The sequence below is a fragment of the Acipenser ruthenus genome, chromosome 26, assembly GCF_902713425.1.
Source record: "Acipenser ruthenus chromosome 26, fAciRut3.2 maternal haplotype, whole genome shotgun sequence".
In the NCBI taxonomy this organism is placed as follows: domain Eukaryota; kingdom Metazoa; phylum Chordata; class Actinopteri; order Acipenseriformes; family Acipenseridae; genus Acipenser; species Acipenser ruthenus.
The window spans coordinates 7,901,339-7,925,273 of NC_081214.1; the positions used below are offsets into that span (position 1 = coordinate 7,901,339).

General features: G+C 41.1%; 1 protein-coding gene across 2 annotated transcripts in view; it reads right to left on the reverse strand.

Annotated features, from left to right (window-relative positions):
• The window catches only part of LOC117430202 (NADPH--cytochrome P450 reductase-like), a 33,910-nt gene that overhangs the window by 4,853 nt on the left and 5,122 nt on the right, over positions 1-23,935 (reverse strand). The window contains exons 2-15 of one of the 2 annotated variants that reach the window (XM_034050015.3): positions 16,846-17,032; positions 9,259-9,307; positions 8,834-8,962; positions 8,572-8,721; positions 7,906-8,030; positions 6,928-7,017; positions 6,538-6,636; positions 5,762-5,878; positions 4,925-5,043; positions 4,493-4,674; positions 3,647-3,796; positions 1,719-1,986; positions 246-391; positions 7-92 (exon numbers count right to left, since the gene is read on the reverse strand). In XM_034050015.3, the coding sequence (XP_033905906.1) occupies positions 7-92; positions 246-391; positions 1,719-1,986; positions 3,647-3,796; positions 4,493-4,674; positions 4,925-5,043; positions 5,762-5,878; positions 6,538-6,636; positions 6,928-7,017; positions 7,906-8,030; positions 8,572-8,721; positions 8,834-8,962; positions 9,259-9,307; positions 16,846-17,030 (1,895 nt within the window). In that variant the 5' untranslated portion in view covers positions 17,031-17,032. Of the gene's footprint in view, positions 1-6; positions 93-245; positions 392-1,718; positions 1,987-3,646; positions 3,797-4,492; positions 4,675-4,924; positions 5,044-5,761; positions 5,879-6,537; positions 6,637-6,927; positions 7,018-7,905; positions 8,031-8,571; positions 8,722-8,833; positions 8,963-9,258; positions 9,308-12,139; positions 12,467-16,845; positions 17,033-23,935 lie in introns of those variants that run through there. The other variant, XM_034050016.3, reaches the window with a different exon arrangement.

Below are 23,935 nucleotides of genomic sequence, written 5' to 3' on the forward strand. Positions count from 1 at the left end.
ACCTACCCACAAATGTAGATGTGTGCATTGTCAGTATGGATCAGTTTCCATAGATTCTCTTTGTTTTTCTTCAGCAAATGCTGCACGTATACCTAGGGATAAAGAAAAGAAAGTAAACTTCCTGAACACAAAGCACTTCAACTAACCTAACTTTAATTACCACTCCAGCACAGCACATGGGATATTTACACAATCCTGCACATACTGCAGGGTGTGTTGCGCCTGGACTCTGTGCTCACACTCACCTTCTCGGCCTGATCTCTTGAAAAGGCTACGTTGAGCTGAGTGAGCACTCCGTCCTTCTCAAACTGCTCCAGCTCCTCCTGGTACAGGAAGTCTTCGTTCCTGTGCCGGCATCCGTAATAAAGAACAGTTTCACCCACCTCCTTACCTGCAACAAGACCAAGCCTTGGGTTTACATGCTGCACAGCCGAGGACTGTAACACAGGCCTTTCATACACTGGTAATTATGCAATAGAAACATTACTGTATAAAGTGTTTCTGAATAACTGCATATGCAATGCAGAAACGGCATGACAAACTCTTAGCAGGCTAGATCAGGATCTGTATAGCTGTAAGAGGCAGTACCATCGAGTGAACAGGTATTGTGTACAGGTACTGCGTATTGACAGCAATGCAAAAGGAAACAATTCACTTGATGGCACTTGATCTAAAACTTAATAGAAGCTTTGATGATGTAGAAAACCGTCTCCTCTATAAAAAAGTACAAAAGATTTTAATAAAGCAGTTTCTCTTCATTTTATCCTCAAAAATAGGTTTCTGGCTAAGGATTGCCAAGGACAACTCTATCTTGAATATTGTACATGTCTTGGCCACCATCACTCAGAAAAAAAGTTTTTTGGGGTAAAATAAGAGAACAGTCATTCAGCATAGTTAGTAAATAAATCATATTTAGGGTGCCACTGAACTTGTGAGATGAATTGATCATTAAAATCCTTAGCATATTTTTAAAGGGAGAATGATCTCTTCAGGGATACCAAGACATTTAGTGAGCACATAGGTCGGAGTGAGGTTATCCAGCAACAAACTCCCCATTGCCAGACGTACTGCTTTCCTAAAAAAGGACTACATTTCAAGGTACCATTCTACTTGAAATGTCTTGTTCTTTAAATTATTCTGCATATTTATAGAATAGACTGTTCAGGGATATCAAGCAATTTAGCAAGGGTCTGAGCGAGGAAAAATGAGTGATACAATTCCCACCCCAAGTCGTTCTGTAAATCATTTGTTGTTTTCCTCATTTGTATTAATAACATGAAAGAGAATCTGACAGCTAGACCCTGCTCCAGAATTCAGGTCAAAGCACCTTGACACAGACTTATCAAACATTCAACGCAATACTTGCGTAACTGCAATAAGAACCCACACAAAATGGCTGCAAGAATCATAATATGCTAAGGAGGATAGTAAATTATGCAATCAAAAACTGGAACAGTGGACTGCAGTCCAACATGGCAACAGTAACTCCTAAATTATGGAATGCTTTACCACCTTCTGTCAGGGAAGCTGGGACTCTTACTGTTTTTAAATCATGATTGAAACTATTTTTACTTGTTCTATTTTTACAATTAAAACTACATTTGTATTTTTAATTTCAATGTTATAAAATGTTGTATCAGGCTGTTTTTAATTGAATGATTTCATCATAAATTTTTTTTTTTTTGGGTCTGAAACGCATGGTATATAACTGTATTTACCTTGCTGCTTCAGCCAAGCTCTTTCCTGGATGAATCCCACAAAAGGAGCGATTCCAGTGCCAGGGCCGATCATGATGACTGGGGTGCTGGCTTTGAAGGGCAGGCGGAACTGCGATTTCCTCACAAACAAGGGCACCATGGACTTGTGGCCATTGTCTGTAGGCACTTTGTTTTTTAACCAGTTAGTTGCAACACCCTTGTTGGTTCGGCCAGTCTTGGTCTCGTACTCCACCACAACGGCACAGATGTGCACAGAGTTGGAGTGGACCTGTTCAGAAGAACAATGCATCTTTATTTTTATTTTTATTTCAGAAAAATAAGTAGCATTTTACCTTATTTTTGATCGAGTGTTTTGACACATTGCTGCGATGCAATCACTGGCAGGTTAAGACCACCAGCAAGGTATGTAAACCCAACTAAAATATGTTTTGTAGGGATAGCCTAATCCTTAGAAATGTAACCTTACAGCACAGCATGTACTGAAGTTATGATATATACAGAAATCAAAAGAAAGAAATTAATAGAAACCCCTCCTAATAATCTGTAGAAAGTTCACTGCTCTGTGCTGGAAAAACATGGTGTTCTTAGTTCTCCAATCCTGCAAGTACAGTAGAACCTATCATATCTGATCCTGTAAGCTACAATACCCTCGATCAACTGACAGACCTCTGGTACCAATTAAACGATAAAGACGGAACCTGAGCACAGCACATTTTATTTTGGGTTTAAATCAGTACACATCAGGGCAGAATGGATTCAGTTGCAGATAAAAGCCAGGTACTGAAAAAGTTTCATTTTGTACATGCTCAGTGTAAGAAACTGTTCAGTTTAACCATGTTCAATAAAATAAAACAAGAAAGCAAAGGATTAACACAATTCCTGTACCGTTAAAGCTGAAACAAGATTGTTTTCACATCGCTGACCTCCAAAGTCAGTTTCTGTTTCTGTGCACTTTGTTTTTGTTTTGTTTGTTTTTTTTAGTTTTATTTTTTTAAATTTGGAGTTGCCAATTATTTTTTCTCATTTTCTCCCCAATTTGGAAAACCCAATTATTTTTATTTCAACCCTACTCACCGCTTCCACCCCCTCGCTGACTCAGGAGAGACGAAGACAGACACACGTGTCCACTGAAACATGTGCCGTCAGCCGTCCGCTTTTTCCCCCCACTCTACAGGCCCGCCATGCAGCCACCTCAGAGCTACAGCGTTGGAGGACCACACAGCTCCGGGCAACTTCCAGGCAGGCCCGCAGGCGCCCGGCCAGTCTTCAGGGGTCGCTGGTGCGCGCTGAGCTGAGGACACCCTGGCCGACCTAAGCCCTCCCCACCATGGGCGGCACTCATCCAATTGTGCGACACCCCCCTGGGAACCCCCGTCCAGTCGGCAGTGGAATAGCCTGGACTCGAGAACCAGCGACCTCCAGGCACACGGAGTGCCTTTACCGGATTGTTTGTTTTTTAAAACAATTTCCTGTCTTGTGTTAACACGCACTTTCAGTGCAAAAACTGCTGTAGTATTACTTTGGCATGGACTGAAAAAGTACGGCAAGAACTGTTTTTGAAATACTGTTTTGTAAATTGCCAAATACTGTATTTCAGTGCTTTGCTTAATACTTTGCCAATTTTATTTGCATAGTATACACACAGTACTGTAGTTTGGTGTTTTAGACACACTGCTGTACCTGACATTGTTCATTCATAAAGCCCCACGTAATAAGCCAACTACAAGGTAGTACAATGACTCCCTCCAGATATATTTTCCTAGATCCGATGGAACCAGTCCTATCGGAGACGTCAGGCTCTGCTGTATATGTTCTCTTTGCGGGTGCTGTTCTTACCTGGAGTCACTTATCCGATGGACCCTGGAACCAGTCCTATCGGAGGTGTCAGGCTCTGCTGCATATGTTCTCTTTGCGGGTGCTGTTCTTACCTTGGAGGAGGAGGCGATGGAGTAGTAGCGAGCCTGCAGGCGGGGCAGCAGCTCACACAGGTGGTCGATGGGGGGGCGGAGCGAGGGCATGTCCTGCAGGACAGCCAGGATGTTCCTTTTGGCCTCCAGCACCCAGGTTTGATAATGAGACTGGGAAAGAAACACAGTACCTGTAAAAACACTGATGGATGGTCCAACAGAACCTACAACTAGAAGAAGCAGGGCTGAGATTAATTCCTGCTTTTCATTACCAGCTTCATTTCCAATTCATTTTTAAAATTAATACCCAATTCCAATTCCCATTCCCTTTTAATCAATCCAACACATCATTGATCAAAATTACAATTAGCAGTACTCTGTTAAAATGAGCTTCTCCCAGTGGCAGCTAATTATTTAAATTGAAGTCACTGAGTCAATTAAAATGAAAACAGTTAAACATGTCTCTAAAATATAAATTACAATTCCTTCAAAGGAGATTTTAAAAATAATTGGAATTGAAGTACAGGAATTGACCCAACCCTGATGAGTGTGTAAAACTTTACTGATGTCTGTGTTTTGTATTCAAAAGGTTGTTCTTGAATTGTAATTAAATGTACAATAAGTATCACGAACAACACAAGGCATTGTTTTTATGGTACAGATTACAATCAGCACTGTAAACAAAATCACAACTGGTTCAGATTAGCCTCCTGTATTTTTTAATTGGTTTTTTGGAGTTCTGTGGACGACATGTAAAACTAAAAGAAACTATTTATCGTGGGCTTTTTCGCAAAGTTACTTAGCGCTGAAAGAATCTGAAAACACAAGTCACCTGACGCGCCATGCTGTCTGCCCAAAGTGGCTTACCTTCCCTTCAGTGGCGGACGATGCCATCTTGCGCAGGGTCTCCTGGTCTTTGGGATCCGTGGCATACTGGGAGAGCTCATACAGGACATTGGTGCGTGGAGGGTTGGTGATATCCAGGTAGTGTGTCAGGGCTGTGCGGTACGAGGTAGGACAAGGGAATGGGTGCTTCTTGTTGGACTCCTCTGTATCAATAAATAAATGAATAAATAAATAAATAAAAGGTTCCAAGCTGGAATTCACAAAACATGAATTATAAAAGCGTTATTAAATTTCTCTTGTTTTTGTTTGTTGCTTATATTCTAAACTGAAATGGATAAAACTATGCCTCTATTAAAATCGGGAAGAGAGCTGTACAAATTCAGGGTCAGTTTAAGAAACAATGCCAATATTCAGAACCCAGCCCTCCAGACGTGATTGTTCCCAATTACACACCATCAAGGTTGTTCAAGGAGATTACAGTGTCAAGGTCCACGTTAAGAATTTCTCCAATTTTATTCACTAGAGTCGTATCATTTATAGGGTAAACTGCAACATGATCTCCGGAATCGTATCTGCAGGAGAAACAGATTGGAACAGAATTATTACAGAACCAAGTCTCTGGGTTTTTAAAATAACAAATAATGTCTAACAACAATAAGCACAAGCATCAGGTATACGGCACATTTTGGTTAAGGTTTTGCATATGGTCAGTCATGTAATTTCTACAGTTCCAGGAATAATTTAATTTATCCAGTATCTCACATGACTGGATATAGGGTTAATAAATAGAACTAAGAAATTCACGAAGCACAATGCAAACATATCAACTGCTGAACAGGTGGGGGGTCTAAAGTCAGTATCTAAAAATATTCTATATAAATGATGATAGCATTTTACTGCTACTTGGTTAGCAGTTATATTTCTATGAAATAAAGGTATTACATAGATTATACTACACTAATAGATCAAAGTGGGGCCAGCTCAAGAACACTCTACCTGATCTTGGATGCAGAGATATCCAGCTCAAGAACACTCTACCTGATCTTGGTTTCCAGCTCAAGAACACTCTACCTGATCTTGGATGCAGAGATATCCAGCTCAAGAACACTACCTGATCTCGGGTTCCAGATCAAGAACACTCTACCTGATCTTGGATGCAGAGATATCCAGCTCAAGAACACTACCTGATCTCGGGTTCCAGATCAAGAACACTACCTGATCTCGGGTTCCAGCTCAAGAACACTCTACCTGATCTTGGATGCAGAGATATCCAGCTCAAGAACACTCTACCTGATCTTGGATGCAGAGATATCCAGCTCAAGGTGCATCAGGTGTCGGCTGCCTCCCTTATTCAGCTTCCTGTTTGCAGTGACGGTGCCCAGGAAAGGGTTTTTGGCATCAAAAGGCCTACAAGGTTAGAACAGGATACATACTGTAGTTATACACAAGAACTGCACAGGCAAATACAGAAGTTTAGTACTACAGAGGCACATATTAATACAAGAAATAATTCACTGTGGTGGATATCCTCCGGGTGACGTTTTATGCAATGGTGTTGAAAGTAGCTAGTTTAGCTAACGGTTTTCAATCTTAACAAGAACTCTTCCTTGAATATGTTAGTAAAACATCACACCATTCTAACTTCTCTTGAGACAGTACAGGGTGCAGTGCGCAGGCACACCATAGGCACACTAATTTGCTCTTTAGCAGCAGTCAATGCTTAGAACTGTACAAATAGCAGTAAAACCAACAACTGGCTTCAGGCTCTGCCAGTCAACTCGCTTTTGAAACCGTCTGACTGGTATTTACCAGTTAACAGAAACGTTGTTGATGTACGCCTGTAAAACATCACCCCATTCTAACTTCGAGATGCTTTTCCTGTTTGGTACTGTTGGGCAAAACCCAGGGCTAAAAAAGTGTTACGATTCACAGTATATCAAAGAATAATAAAGACAGCTTGAGCACATCTGAACAGCATCCCATTAAAAGGTTTGCTGGAAAAGCAGGTCTGCTGACAGATCTTTGCTTCCAGGTGCGAGTAAGCTTATGTAATTACACACACTCACATTTTCTGTGTCTCGAAGCTCTTCAGACGTCCCATCTCTCCCGTGTAAACTTTGTTCATGTTTATATCTGTATGGACCACCAGCTCATACTGACGAATGCTGAAATAAGAAGAAACCTCAAATAAATAAGCCTGCCCCGTCAATGCTTCTAAAATCAGCTTCAAGACAACATTTCCTAAAGGTGCAGAATGGCATTTGGCTCAATTATGAATTACAAGACTTTTTACCCAGCTCTGGTTGTATTGTACTACAATCACATCTAAAGACTGTGTGAACCTGTCTTCATTTGTGAAAGAGAAATCAAGACTTTGATAAGACACACTGCTGGACACTGTTGTTGACTCAATGGCTGCTATCTTGGTGTAATATGCAGTATCCAAGGGAACAAACCTGGATTCGTCTCCAGTTGCCTCGACCCCGAAGTGCTCGCACACTGCTGGCCAGAACTGCTCTCTCCAGGAGACAAAATCCTCTTCAAGACTGAGGGGAGGGACAAAACAAAGGGTTTAAATGCAGGGGTAAGGGCAAAAACAATTGATAACAATTGTAACTCTGTTAATTAAGTGCCTCTCTCAAACATGCATTATGTATTAATCTGAAAGGTAAGGGACAACAGTAGGAGCTTGGCAGGCAGGTGCTTTCATATCCAAGCCTGCATAAAATTACTGATGTTTCCCCGAGGACCAGCCTTAAAAGTGATGTAGCAAAACCCCCCCCCCGCCCATATATACTGCATACAGAAATACACGCTACCCACCAAGTAGTATCTGGACACCAGGTCCTGTGGTTGCGTATCCTTTGCATTTTGCCTCCCAGATACCTAAATAACTGCAGACTAGATGGCTAGGTTTATTTATTCAATAATTCCCCACATGGCTCAGGAGAGCCGAAGACTCAGTGGCCGTCCTCTGATCCCACGACCGAGCCAGCTTCCTTTTTCATCTAGGAACTCGAGAGAGGATGTCAGCGAGCTACTGACCCCTGGAAGACAAAGGCCAGCCCTGCAGGTGTCCGCTCTGAGCTCACTGGGCTCCTGGTCAGCAGGGTTTAATGTAGAGTGATGAGGAGAAACTGCCCCTGACAGTTTTACCTCCCTAACCCACGGGAGTGCCTGGGCCAATGCGGCGCTCCCTTTGGAGCCCCCAGTGAAGACTGGCCTAGACTCGAACCTGCGCTGTATGACTCACCCTGTGCACCACACGGCTGCGCTTTTAACAGGTGAGCCGCTTGGGGACCCCTAGTTGTCAATCTTAATAACAAATAGCCCTGCCTGCGCTGGATTCCTGAACCAGGCGGTTCTGACTGAAAAGCTGCTGCTGATGTAAGTAGTAAAAGGTCACAGTTCCTGTGAAGCAGCTGGTCACTCACTTGCCATCGTCGTCGCCCATTCCAAGGTCGAAGATCCTCTTCGCTCCGAGCTGCTGCAGTCTCTTGTCTACATATTTCCCCATTGCGTTGTAGTGTTCATACGTTTTATTCCCAAGCCCGAAAACCTAAAACATTTTAGATTTCAATTATGAAATTGTTTATAAACATTTAACTCCTAATTAGATTTATTTTTTTTCTTTAGAAATGTTAACATGGCACTCAAGTGAAGTTCACTGGGAAGAAGAAAGGCAGTTTCAGCACAGTGCAGTGCGTGCGGGTTGAAAGAAGAAAGGCAGTTTCAGCACGGTGCAGTGCGTGCGGGTTGAAAGAAGAAAGGCAGTTTCAGCACAGTGCAGTGCGTGCGGGTTGAAAGAAGAAAGGCAGTTTCAGCACGGTGCAGTACGTGCGGGTTGAAAGAAGAAAGGCAGTTTCAGCACGGTGCAGTACGTGCGGGTTGAAAGAAGAAAGGCAGTTTCAGCACGGTGCAGTGCGTGCGGGTTGAAAGAAGAAAGGCAGTTTCAGCACGATACAGTGCGTGCGGGTTGAAAGAAGAAAGGCAGTTTCAGCACGGTGCAGTGCGTGCGGGTTGAAAGAAGAAAGGCAGTTTCAGCACGGTGCAGTGCGTGCGGGTTGAAAGTGAGAAGAGTAAAGTCAGAATGCACTCACTGTGAAATTGACACCGGACAGATCATCGTCGGCTTCCTGAAGCCAGTCATAGAAATCCTGGGCGTTGTCAGTGGGGTCTCCTTCCCCGTAAGTGGCCATGCAGAACACGGCTATAGAGTTGTCAATCTCCGAGAGGCGGGACAGCTCGGACTGGGGAACACAAAAAGTTAGCATTAACCTTAACTGCCAGGACACTTAGCTTTCTTATTTAATCATGTATTTATTTATTTTTGTTCGGTTGCTTGACTCCAGTCTTCATTACCATGTCGTACTCCTCTGGGTCCGCTACCGTGCCCCTCATTCCGTATCGCTGAGCATCTTTGGAGAGGCGGTTTGCAAACTCTTCCGCTGTTCCAGTTTGAGATCCATAAAACACCACTATGTTTTTACCCTACAAAAAAAAAAAAAAACACACAAGAACTGATCAACATTACCATTCCCTTTTTATAATACAAATGCACGCTGTGAAACTCGAGCACTCAACCAGACTACACATTTGAGTCTGCTTTGTATCCAGTGTGGTGTTTGCTTGGTAAATGTTTTGTGAATATGGCCCTAGATCCTGTGATAAAAGTTTAGAGTAGATGTGTGATGAATTCATGGCAGTTTTCCTGTTCAGCGTGTAGTGAGATACAGACACGATCACTGGATAAGGGTCCAAGATTTGAATGAGGACCCTATACTCACCGTTTTCTTCATCTTCTCGATAAAACTTGTTTCTCTTGGTGTGATGGCTCTAAAAGAAAAAAAACAAAACGCATTCAGAGCTGCCGGACTAACAAACCAGGACCAGTTACTAAACCTGCCACAACCAAGCACTGACCTTGGGCTTTATCAGTAGCATTTCCCAAAAGATTTAGTACTGCAGAGAGGGACACTGGGAAATTGATTTACATGGCAAGACCAGACAAAAAAAAAAAAAAAATGGTTACCTCCAAAGAATTTGAAAGTCTCAGCTGCAAATGCTGAAATGCGTTACTATAACATTAGCCAGCAGAATTGGTTGTATAATTCTTGTATTAACAACTTTTGGGCTGGATAATCGGAGAACCAACACATTTTTGGCTTTAACATAAAACAAAAACACATACAAATCTCAACTTTTACACAACAACAGAGTAAAGGTTTTAGTTTTTACATCCCATTTCCCCAGCTGACACTGCATATTCGATCAGCTGAGCAGCTGACTATTGTTGATTAAACTGCTGAAGACATTCGCTGAAACTCTGTCTACTACACTTCTTAAAGTTTTACTCGTATATGGGAGTGTTTATATGCATGACATGAAACAAATCAAAACTTTTTCAAAAGTTAGTCACACCCGGGAGGCCGAACATTAACCAAGCCAACAATAAGTAGCTTTTTACAAGTTTTGTAGCAGTAGAGGTTGAATTTTCCTTTGAGTTGATGAAGATATTTTGGACATGGATTCGGCAGAACCCTCAACAGAATGCTTTATTTCACAACCCTAGCCACCTATTCACAATGCGTCCATTAATGCAATTTGCTGTGCACCACACACAATTGTTTTATTTGTAATGTTTCATGGCAACGGCAGAGGAAGAATGAGTGTGTGTGTGTGTGTGGGGGGGGGGGGGGTGTATATATTAGTGATCCATCATCTCTGCTAAGCGTAGTTTGCAAGAGCAATAAAAGGCTTAAAAAGACAACAGGCGGGTCATGATTCAACCTCCTGCATTATTTATCAAAGGGGTCCATGCATGTGTTACACACACTGGGGTTTGGATGTTTCTTATCGTTTTTACTGCACAAATACACCCTTTCCACCCCCCACTCCCTTCATATGCTGGTTTTGCACAGAAAGCTATATATTTAAAACGATCTACTGCAAGAAGGATTTAGCTGCATTTTAAGTAAGTTTGATAAAAAGGCACCCTCAACAGCAGCAGTGCCCATCATTCCATGAATCCACACATTAAATGAACTTTCAGGGAGTACCATGCTTATTCCACTGATGGGAAAGGGCTCCTGCAGTATGCAGTCCAAACACCATTACAAGTGAACTCAGTATGGTATTGCGTAAACGGATATGGAGTATCCTGTTTATATAACAAGTAAATGGAAAAGTATGAGCTTACATGCATGCGCAAAATTAACCCCAGGAAACGTGACACCTTATTTCAACTAACTAGTTTTAGGAGACATTTCACAGCAACCCCCTCCCCCACCCCCAATAGTGAAGAGTTCAAGCAACATAATCTACATTTTGATTTGAGAAACTTGGGAATAAATTAGGGCTGCTTGATAATGCCACATACCACTAGTTGCATTCAACAGTGGAAAAACAACGACATTTGCACATGTTTGGTTGTATTCTGAACTGAAATTTAAGCTTAGCCCCAGCATCACTCAGTCACAATAGTTATAAAAGCACGTAAAGTAGAATTAGGGGAAGAAAATAACCTAGCTTTGACCTAAAACAAGGAAATATTACTCTGAGACGGCTGTTAAAGACAAACTGAACTGCAGGGACCAGCGGCTGGCTTGACATGGAATGAGTCAGAACGCAAGACAAACTTGAAAAAGCACAATAAATGTATTACATTGCAAGCTACACTGCATTATGATTTTAAGATTAATTAGCTTTCAAACTGCGGGCTGCATCACTGAAGCACTCAGGATAAGGGTAATGTTCGCCACAACAGAAGACATGCTGCTTTTGGTTAAACCCTGTAATGGCCAATAACTGTTTGTACGGAGAGAAAAGTTACTGTATAAAATTAACTATACTGTTTCTTGTACAAAATAACACACAATACTGTACATACCGGTAGTGCATATGACAATGCTGTCTTTTGAGGCTTTTAGTTGTAATCACAGAGGCAGTAGCACTGAATCAAGTGCTTCATCACCTGGGCATTTTACAGGGTCTATTTATACCTCGTGCAGAAACAGCAGACTGGAATAAAATGTTCTGCATCACTGTGGTGGTTGTGGCGGTGGTGGGGTGGGGTACTGCATGAGCAAAACAAGGACAGTTAAAGAAGAAATAGAGTAATCACAGGTGTCTGTACCATGGAAAAGTACATCATAATGAGACCCATCCACAGCTTGTAAATGCTCTAATCAGTACTGTGACTTTTTTACATTCACAGACATGGAATAGCTTGGAGTTCCAAACATCCGTCCAAAGTAAAGTTTCAATAAATCCAGGAGGGCGATTCTACACGCCAAAGCGGGCACACGACTCCCTCAATGACGTGCACCAACAGGAATGCACATGGCAAATTTCATCAGAATCGGATAAGAGGTTCTCAAAACATTGCTAAAAGTGTACTACGAGTCACGCACAGACTACAACAGGCACAGCAACAGCTATTCCAAATGATGTATGAATGCATTTCTTGAGCATTAATGTGTTTATATGGCTGGACACAATAAAGAAATGAATTGGTAGTCTTTATGATTCATTTATATTGAAAAATAATTACTTTGATTATTACAGATCAAGCCACAACAGACAAACACATACACACCTCGAATCAGCCCCCTACCCTCTTTATCCTTCCCTGGAACTGGTACCTCACCCCAAAAAAGTAACACTGACCTGTTTGGGACTGGCAGTTCCTCCTTTGGTACAGCGTACACACATCCCATTTTAGATGGTAAAAACCTGAACAGTTTCCCCCTGTCAGGTAGGAGCCACTTGATTGAAAAAACAAAAGTGAACAACCTACAACCTTATCATCCAGGACTGTATAGTCTTCATGGCTGAAACAGAAATGAAGCTTTGCTGGCACAAACCAGTCGACAAAAATAAATAAATAAAAGCAATAGATGTTCTTCTGCTACAGCGGCAGCACGGCACACATTCTCTACCTCTGCTGTGTCAGGCAGGCTGGAAATGCACCAACACAATTCAGGAGCTGCAACATCTGGCAGCGGTGGTGGGAAAGAATTGAGAGTCTATAATGAAATTTCCCAGAAAACCTTGCAGTACACTCGCTCACTCTCTCTCCCTCTGATTTTCCTTTCCCATCTGTAGGGAATCAGGAAAATGCCCTCCCTCCCCCACACTCCGGTTCCCCTGGCAACACTTTTATATCATAACCACTTTTTTTTTTTTTTAAGGGAGTCTGAATGAAGCTTATTTATTTGTAGAACAGAGAAGGGTATCGCTATGGTAACCCAATCTATCATAAAAGGATTCTATTTGTGACAAGGATCCGTTCTATTCAGCATCGTGCTGAATCAAATTAGGGATGGCTTCAGAGAGCAAATAAAAGGGCCAGCCGTGGCACACTGAGCTGCTCTTTTCTACTGTGAGGGCTCAAAGTCCAGTAATGAGATCAGTTAAACTAACTGGCAAGCTGTGCACTATATTGTAATTCAAGAGAACTACTAAATCTTTTTTTTTTTTTAAACTGTGTTCAAGGCGAACTGGATACAATCTGTTTCAATCGCAAATGAATGCTACACAATGATCCTTTCCTGTACGCCACGAGTGCTGCCCCCTTCCTGAAGTTTTTAACGACTTTAATTGAATGTCATTTCCCTTTCTTTCAGTGAGATTGACTGGAATTTAGGTGTGGACACAAATGAATAAGGGCAGTCTTCAGGCAACACTGATCCGTCTCCAATCCAGGAAGGTGAACACAATTAGAGTTGTTTCAGTTCCTGTGCCACGAGACAGCCTGCTGGCTCAACAGCAATGCAAGAATAGTTTACAACGCTGTCAGAACTTTCCTTTCAGCAGACTTCATGCACAGCAGCCAACGCTGATGTGATACAGTAAGCACCAGAAGATGCATGCGAACACATGCTGTATGATGGTCCTAATGGGCTATTATATTATGTATAAGGCAATAGAAAACTTGTGTTAAAGAAAAAAATGAAAATAAGTGGAGCAGTCATATTCATACCAACTAAAAATCCGACGTACTCATCACTTGAGAATCGTTTGGGGGACTGCGGGTAGCTATGTAGCCCATTGGGGCAGGATTGAATTGTTTCACCCATACACCTCAAGGTGGGACTTGCATCTGAAAAAGGCACGGCAAAGTAATCAATTTGTATTTAGATCTAGGTCTACCCAAAGGGTATTCACAAACTCTTACTGTATAGAACAGAGATATTAGGAGATTGCTTTAATTAGACAAAACTGTTTGTTTAGTCTTTGCTGTTCTGCAGCTTTACCGCTTGACTTTTTTGATGCGTTGATTTTATTTAGCTTTGTGAGATAAACTCTTGAGGGACTCAAGCTGCCACATTATGCTTGTCAACGTGCAGAGAGAGATACAGAAGAGGCCACATGAAGCCGACACATATTAGACACAGACAGAGGGAAAACAACGTGAGCAGTAATGAGACACAGAATCTCACTGCATGCCACCATGCAGGCCAATTTCCTTTTATTTTCTAATATTAAAAGACCCCCATGTTACAGAACCCACAAATTCAGTAAAATAAGATTTGTTTTCTTGTACAGATCTATACTACTAATGTGTTAGTTATTTATTGACCCTCTTGTACTATAAGTAAAACAGACCTAAGCAAGCTAAAATGAAAATGTTTCTTTTAACAGGAAGGGGCATAGACAATAGGGACTTCACCAGTAGCACAATGCAGCTTAAACTTAAACAAAGAGCCTGGTGTCTGGCCCACAGCTACACCCGAATAGCCATAAAGAGGCTTATTCCTGGTTCTGGAAAAAAAAAAAAACACATAAAAAACAGGCCCTCTTAACTACCCCGGCCCATAACAAGGCAAGCAGACAGAGCTGGGGTTTTACAACAAAATACCTGGAGGCCAAATTATCGGGTTACAAGGAAAACAAACTAAAACGTGCCGATTCAGAGATGTTGTTTTTACAGGATTACCAGGCCATGTCTTTCTACATCTTAAATGGCAAACCCCTAATTCTCTCTCTCTCTCTCTCTCTAAACAACTAGTTGGCCCCAGCCCATAACCAGTGATGTGAAATAGTGTTCTGAACTATTCCCCCAGAGACAACCGCTTCGTTTTTCTTTGTTCCCAAGGGAGCAACAGTGATTTAAAAAAAATTACTTTCAGAACAATCCACAATCCAGTCAGTGTTTGTGGTCCAGTTATTATTATTTGTTCATTTAGCAGACGCCTTTATCCAAGGCGACTTACAGAGACTAGGGTGTGTGAACTATGCATCAGCTGCAGAGTCACTTACAATTACATCTCACTCGAAAGACAGAGCACAAGGAGGTTAAGTGACTTGCTCAGGGTCACACAATGAGTCAGTGGCTGAGGTGGGATTTGAACTGGGGACCTCCTGGTTACAAGCCCTTTTCTTTAACCACTGGACCACACAGCCTCCTTAGTTTAACTGCCCTCAGCCAAAAATAATTAGTTATTTGGTTATATTTTGGCAAGTATAAAGCAGTGAGGAAATCCGTAGAACCTATTGTAGATACCATCAGACCTGTACTATCCCTTTATAAATCATGACTGAGCCAATAAAAAGTAGATTCTTATATTCCTATAAAAAAAAAAAGAATTCAGACCTATCAAAAAAGAAAACAATTTGCAACATGCCGATTTTATTTTGAACAAAAACGATGAAGTGAGTTTTATTTTCCTATCAAGTCCTTTTTTGCATGCACAGTGAAGCATTCATAATGTGCTTTTTGAAATTCAGATTACTTAATATGAATGGGTTAAACTGTTTGTTTCTGTTGAGCAGCCTACAATTGATACAATATGTTGCACTGAATGTTTTAGTGGGGCAAAGATCACCAAGCTGTTTCCATCACAATGAAGTCTCTGGCTCACATGGATCTGCAGTTGAAAAGTTAGATTCTCGTGCACCGCAGATAATCTGAGACGGTGCTGGGTTTCGGGTGTCACGATTTGTCACCTAAACACTTGACCAAATTTCTGCATTAACGCAGTCGCATTGTTATTTACTTCTTATTAAATGTCCTGGTATTTATTATTCGGAGATGGGCGGAGAAGGTTCTCACGTGGGCCTGTTCTTTGTGAATGCAAACAATGTTAAACTGGTGAAGTGCACAGGCACCAGTACCTTATTCTATTGGTGCAAATCAGCAGTTCCACATGCCTGAGTTGGCCAAATTTCGTCTTGAATATACATTTGTCTAAGTGCAGTGACCAAAAATGCAGCACTAACTTCATATTTATTCTGCTATGGCATGTGCAATAGGTGGTGCATGGCACCCTCTAGTGGTAGGGTCTACTGCATTTCTTTTTCTTTTTAAATAATAAAGACTCTCCATTTGTAAAACTGGGGGTAGAGCTACCTGCATTTATTTTTTGTGATTATTACGTGTTCATTTTTAACAATAAAACAACCATCATAGGGACTATAACTTATTTGTGACCATGCATATATGATCTTAGTTATCCTTTATAGAGCAGCAGTCTACAAAGCACAGCGCACACAAGGCCAGAGATTTGGGAAGCATCTTCATTTTATTATACAATATATATTAAAACGGTTATGAAATTAAATATCTGCTTTTGTATGAAAAATATGTATGAAAATAAGTGTCGAGTTCGTGCTGCATTTACATTATCTTGCCAGCAGAGGGTGCACAAGCTTAGTTTTCTTTTGCCTCTCCTCGATCATGAAGTTCAGAACTAAGAAAGACCTACATCTTTAACACCCCTCCTATGAGATTACAGCATCTGATAGACTGCTAGCTAATGCATCTTAAGTGAATGTATTAATGTGCTCTGGTGATTCATCCACAGCTTAAAACACTGAATCAAAAACCTGAGTACCTGGGTCGTACCCGGGTCCCAGCGACCCACCTCAGGATGTGGGTCGACACACTTTGACCCGGTCGAGCGAGACGCAGTGCATTATGGCCATCGTGAGCCGACACAATAACAAATAGCCACGCCTGCGTGAAGGTTTCACTTCCACAAGGAACGTTTCTGTTTATTCTGTTTAGCCATATTTTTGTTGACTGAGACACAGCATGAGCCAGACTGCAGCAGGGATGAAGAAACATTTGCTCTAATCAACATTTGGGCCGATGGTTCAATCCAGAGAAGCTTGGATGGAAGCGTCTGTAACAAGCTGCATTGATGCATTTTCGTCTGTCACCCCGGTCGACCCTGCTTTATCAAAAACAGTGTGAAATCGAGCACCCGACCCTCATGACACCGGGTCCTGACCCGGGTAGAGCATGCCAGTGTGAAAGGGGCTGAAGACTTACATAAACCTAAGCACATTGGCATGAGTACCACTATGTACACAAATGTACACACAAGTACTCCGAACTCAACCAAATGGGAAGGGTACGCAATACTTACTGCGTTGGGATTTTCTTAAATTCGGGGATTTCTTCCTTCTTCTTTCGGAAGACGGCCCAGAAAATAAGCAGTCCAGCAATGATGGAGAACAGGAGCACGTCCAGCATGCCGAGCGTGGACTCCCCCTCCGCGGGAGCCCCAGCCCCAGAGGGGCCTCCATCCATTTCCATTTCAGAGTCAGCCATTGCTGTCAACAAAGAACAGGAGGGTGGGTTAGCTCCATTTGAATGATCTAAACAGTGTTTACATAAACAGCACTGGACCATCCTTCTGCCTGATGTACTGACCCTCATCATTTTTACAAACATTACAAATACAGTAAAAAAAAAAAAAAAAAAAAAAAAGGTTTAGGGCATCAGTGTAGGGGTGTATATTAGAATCGGTGAATGTCGCTGGTCTTTGAGCAAACATTGCCACACCTTCCCTGTAGAAAATTATTTGACACCTTTACAATAGTATAATTAAGTTGTTGTTTTTTTTGGTTTGTTTTATAAATGCTTCGTTTGTTACAAAATAAATCCTTGTCCATTCAGTTGCCTGTGTGTTTTTTTTTTTTTTTTTAATTTAGTCGTCGCCAATGATTTTTACCCCCGTTTTCTCCCCAATTTGGAATGCCCAATTATTTTTTATCCCAATTCACTGCTGCAACCCCCTGGCGACTCGGGAAATAGAGGCTGAAACGTGTTCCTGCCAATTCATTATTTTTTGCACTGCGGATCCAGCGAAGCCACCAGACCTATAGTGCCGGAGGACAACACAGATCTGAATGGCTCCACTGCAGGCCCGCAGGCGCCCTATCAGCCACAGGGGTTGCTGGTGCACGGTGAACAGTGGATTGCCCTACCGACCTAATCCCTCCCTACCCGGGCGGCACTCGGCCAATTGAGCACCATCCCCTAGGAACCCCCGGTCACGGTCGGCAATGACATAGCCTGGATTCGAACCTGAGATCTCCAGGCTATAGGGAGTATCCTGCACTCCACGTGGAGCGCCTTTACCGGCTGCACTCGGGAGCCCCGCTTATGTTGTTTTGAGTGGAATAAATGACCCAGTATAGAATCATTACAGTATGTTAATGAAAATGCCCCACACCTCCACTTAAACTTCCTGAGGCACACAACAGTGCCCTCCCACCCCAGCCCCACCCCCCTTCAAACCTGGATTTACCCTCTTAGGCATTTCTTTACTCTGCCTTTATCTGACCTTTCACTCAACAGAACAGTGGCAGTTCACAGTTGCTATGCAACTTGCCAAACTCACTTCTCTATCACGAAACACCCTGAAACGCTCCCATGAAACAGCAAAGTAAATACGCTCCCAAACACTGCCCAGAACAAACTCATTACATCGTGTTCCCTCAGTATCATTTTTTTTTTTTTTTTAAATACAATTCCTTTCAAGTTTAATATGCACGTATCATCCCCGTGGGGATTAAATGTGTGATGAAACCTAACAATATGTTTGTCCAAGTTGATTTTTGGATAAGGGCATTCCTACTCTAGAAGTAGAGCTTCTGACAAGGTGAACTACAACCTATATCCATAACCTGTTTTGGGTTTTGATAGACTGTGTAGCCATTTGGATTGTTTTCCTCAATGTTGCGCTGACTGGCTGCAGGTACTAATGAAATCATTCTCACTACAGCTCATCGTTAAATCACAAAATAACCGACGGCACCTGCAGCAATTTCCGCAGTGCCCAAGCTGCTTGCCGCAATGCTTCCCAAATTAAAAAAAAAAAAAAACCTTACGGCAAAAGTTGCCTGTAAGCCCGCCCCTCATTGCCGCCGGTGTCCCTCAGCACCAGCACGTCTGATCTACAACCCGTTCACAAACCAGCTCAGCGTCAGCTGGCCCGTTCTGTCACAATTTAATTCTGTTTAATCTCATCCTGCGAGAAAATTAGTCATAATCATAATGTATTATTGTTGCCATTCTTTTTACTGTGCCCCTCCCAACACTAAGCCAGGAGAAAGGCGTACTGTATCATTGGATAATGACGGGCTAACAGAGGGAGGGATGCTGTTAGACTGAGTTCAGTATGACCGCGCTGCCAGGATTTTTCAATCACACGTGTTCACTGGCAGTGTCACTGTGATTTATGTGTCTGTGAGCCCTGTGCCAACTCAAAAATATGTTCAAAAAGAAAGAAGGAAGAGCTGTCTAAAGCGGCAGTGAAGTGTTCTAGGATTGACTTGATATTCAGGTAAGCAATGGGTGCACAACAATTCGTCCCCAACAACAACAACAATAATAATAATAATAATAATAATAATAATAATAATAATAATAATAATAATAATAATAATAATGTACAAGTTGTCAAGTACAGTACTGTACAAAGGACGAGATTAGACAGAATGAAACTAAATTGTGACAGAACGGGTTTAAAATTGCACATTCTAACTCCTTTCATGTCTTCAGTGTATATACATTGCTAATTTATAGACATTTAAATGACCGTTGCTGTTTTGTAATTCGGTGTTATTCCACCCAAAACACCAATGCTAAAAAATAAAAGCACAATAGGTAGATAATTATTTTTTCTCAAAATCTGACATCAAAAAATAAATAAAAAACTGAGCAAGCAGCTATGACATGGTTCAAGTAGCAGCTCACTACGATATGAAACAAGTAAGAGAGATAACATAATAGTGAATGAAACACAGTCTTGAGAAGTGCATCGATTTCTGTTTTCAATTTCATGAACTGTGAAACTATATAAAGTCTCCCAAGTGTAAACATCTAACATGGGCAGCAGTGTGGAGTAGTAGGGCAGCAGTGTGGAGTAGTGGTTAGGGCTCTGGACGCTTGACCGGAGGGTTGTGGGTTCAATCCCCAGTGGGGGACACTGCTGTTGTACCCTTGAGCAAGGTACTTTACCTAGATTGCTCCAGTAAAAACCCAACTGTATAAATGGGTAATTGTATGTAAAAAAAATAATGTGATATCTGTATAATGTGAAATAATGTGATATCTTGTAACAATTGTAAGTCGCCCTGGATAAGGGTGTCTGCTAAGAAATAAATAATAATAAAATAATAATGATGTACCTCCAGCTGTTCATCATTGTGATGCTCAGCACTCTCCATTGCTTGATGAAGTTTCTATTTTCGATATTATTTTTTTCCCCAAAGCCGCGTTGTTTGTACAGGGTTAGCAAACTACAGTTAAGCTGACACTGCAGACCAAACAACTCATTTGATCACTATCGTTATTAAAATCCAGCCATGGGTACATCTTCAGCAAATTTGCATGACTTTTTTTTTTTTTAACACTCTCTTCACTGACATCGCTTATTTGTGCGAAGGCTGTATCTAAGCCTCTAGTCTAATCTATGTATTAGTCAGTGGTGTGTGATGAGTTTAGTAAAAATACCCAGAATATTAATTTTTTGCCAAATTGTATTTTTTCATTATGAAAGTTTATGTTTTTAAATTTGATATATATTTTATACCATTTGATTTTTACAATGGAAAAGTGACCTATATTTTATTTTTGTAACAATCTGGGTGTGAATCACTCAGAAAACAATGATTTGTGTTTGTTTGAATTTCAATTTCATCAACATAATGGCCTCCGTATTTCTTTTTTGTTGTTTTATGAAGGAGTATGAAATCGCCTTGGTGCCGTTGGATTGGATTTATACTTTGCCTTTCTGTCCCCTAGAACTGCCTTGGTGCCTCTGAATCTTCATGCCCAAAGAAGGCAACATTGCCTTGCCCTTCATGACCTTAACTTCATGCCCTGAAATAAACCAGAAAATACTGCTCGGCTTTCACCTTCACTGCTCATTTAAATTATGCAGCATGTTGACAAGGCATATTGTAGTGGATATAGACAGCCAAGAAGGGAGGGCAACAATATTTGATATATTGGGTCTAGAAGGACACAGCTGTATAGAAGAAATCACCACTGTGGTTCTCTCTAAAAAAATAAAAAAAGATTTATTATTTTTTTTTCTTTTTTTTTTTTTTAAAACAAAGATATGCTGACACAATAACTTCAAACGCATTACCAAGTCAGCTGCTTAATAGGGAAGTCACTCAGCACTATTACTATTAGCAGCAATATAATCAAGTTGCTGAATCACTTCTACAAAAAACAAATTGACATGAATTTAGACATCTTACAGGACATTTCATCATTTCGCTGAGGATTACTCAGCAGTAAAATATCACATGAAGTAGAAATAAGTAAAAGGTGAAACAGTAACTGATTAGACTAAAGGTCAAAGTGCATTTAAGACAACAACTAGACTGATCCTGTGCCAAGAAAGGAGATTTGAGTGAAACGAGAGGGACTGATCCAAAACAGACAAATGGCTGCTTTCACAGACCCCTTTAGCATTCATCTTAGCAAGAGAGGTTAGGCTTCCAAGATTAGTGTTAACCCTGTCTGTGACGTAACTTTGGTTTCCACAGTGGGGGGGGGGGGGGGGGTGATTATATGAATACATTATTGAGAAATAACTTTCAGTACTGCTGCAATGTGAGGGGAACATTTCCCCGTTGTTGATAAAGTGAGCGGGACACGCCCCCCTGTGTCGATTATGCTCATGAACCCTGGCAATTTTACTTCCCCACCCCAACAACAGCAACTTGGCATGAACGGGATTCGAACCACGCTTGCCTGACTCACACTGCACGCTATTATTATTTGAAGACATTGGGGACCCCTCCTAATGGGAAATGCTTCTATCACAAGCCTTCAGAGTTTAACACTCCTATCTAGTTTGAAGGAAACATAGTCATTCTCGTGGAGAACTTCTGACACTGGTCTTCCTTGGATCTTTTCAATAAAGTGCCTCCTGTATGTTTAAATCTGGATTTTTTTCTATATAAATCAAAAAGAAAGAGCAGCTTACTTTTTATGCATTACTGCAATCTAGTGGTGCAGATTTAGCGATCAAGTCACTTGCACCATATAAAAAAAGTCTCTGGTTAGAGACGTGTTACTTTGCACTTTGGGCAGTGTTGAAACATTTTCCGTATTAAAGCATTAATTCTTAACTTCTATCCTACAGACCTCTGTAATACACTAGAGTACACAGACTGGGGCTCAAGGATAAAGGAAGGCTCTCATCCTTGAGTGGTATGAATAAGGGTGTCTGCTAAGAAATAAATAATGATAATAATAATATTATGAATAAGAAAACAACTCAGCCTCACAGTGATCAGAGTTATAGCGAAACACTGCTGTGATAAATTCTGTTCAAGAGTCCTATTCATCCTGTTTGTGTGTTGCTCTACAGAACTGGAGGTGCTGCACCCATGACCCTGATCCTTGCAGCTTGCTACGTCAATTGACTTTTTTTATTTATATATTTTTAAAAAGGTACCCCCGTTATCAGCCTTTGTGCTTCTCAAGGTTACATGCAAGTAAAGATAAACAAATCTGATGGCTGTTGGGAGGGACAAGAGTCACTCAGAAAAATCTACTTCGAAACTCTAAGGCAGTAGTTTTCAAACTTTTTGTTTTAATTGTACCCCTTTATCTGGAGGCTCAAGAACTTCCTTATAGTTTTCGCTCTAGTGAATGGTACCACAGCTGCAAAGGTAGAATTTATAAATGCATGTCACATATATAATTTATGTCACAGCAGTTTGGGATTGACAAACTGCTGGTTTCGGACAGAATACCAAACAACAATTCTTAATTTCTTGGATGCACGGAATCAAGAGACATTATTTGTGAATCTCTTCGGAAACACACGTATTCCCTTTCTAGTCGGCAACGTCATTACAAATCATCAAAAATAGTTTGTACTGTAAATGTTTATCACATTACCATTTACTTCCCATCTCAACATAGTTATGTGAGCCATTTAAAATGAACACAACATCAAAAACATTAACCTCAAGATAAAACTATAATAACTAACAATGATAAACTTTTTAGTGAAGCAACATAAAAATGATCCCAAGGGACTCAGCATAGCTGTCACTTTGCACTCCCGGCGCTCTGTGGTTTTCTTCCTTCGTTTTTCTTTTGCAAGTATGAAATGTATCCATTTTCGAGACACAATAAACAGGATAATCTGGATTTACTTGTTTTTGCATTTCTGAGTCATCCTGCATACCCCTGGTTGAAAAGCCCTGCCCTGAGACACGAAAGTTCAGACACCTTCATACTTCGACAACTCTATTTAAACTTCAAAACACAGCTTAGCTGCAATTAGTTTTGGCTCACGCCTAAACACATACAGGGGAGGTTAATAAACGCACAGCGGCTTTAGTGGGTGGTCATTTATTTCCCCTTTTTACCCCATCCTCGTATACAAGCAGATGATTTGAAATAGCAGTCTCTAACATTGGTTTCTGTAATGTTTATTAGCGTAAACAAATTCTGCGTTCCTAGAAAACAGATAACATTTAGGGGTGCCACTGTTGCTCTTGCCCTAGCCACCCTACATGATTATACATAGAAAAAGATGCAAATGAAGAAATTCATAGTTTTGCCACCCTGAAAAAGCATGTCATTTTTTGTAATGCAATGCCTGTCACATTATGTTAATCTCTGATACTCTTTTCTAATACAGAGTTAAATTGATACTGTGTTTGGTGCTGTGTATAAAGTCTGACAGGCTGGCATGCTGGATTACCTGCATTAAAATGTCATTACAATTCAGCTACTTGCTTCACAATGCAATACAGAGTCTGATTCACAAAGACTTAATTAGTTAAAGATGTTTTTAATAAAATAGTTTGGCATTCTTGAATAACTTAACAGACTGTTAAAAAAAAAAAAAAACTAAAATGGTTTAATGAATATCAAACTTGGGGTGGAAAACAATTCTTTAGATAACTTTGCAATTGGCACCCATAATGGTTTCCATGGAGATCCAGCTACCTGGCAAGCCCAGTCTCAGACTCTTCAAGCCGGCAGCACAGTTCTCCTTCCAGCAGAAGAGATGGGACAGACGCAACCTCACTAGTCTCCACGGCAATACATTCAGCTACTAGCAGGATTTATCAACACAAACAGCCTTCATAAAGCTCCAAGGACTGGATGCTTTTTCCTTTCAGAAGGGCCCCCCAGTGGTTCCACATCCACTTATTTACATTTTATCGCCTTAATATATCCACAAA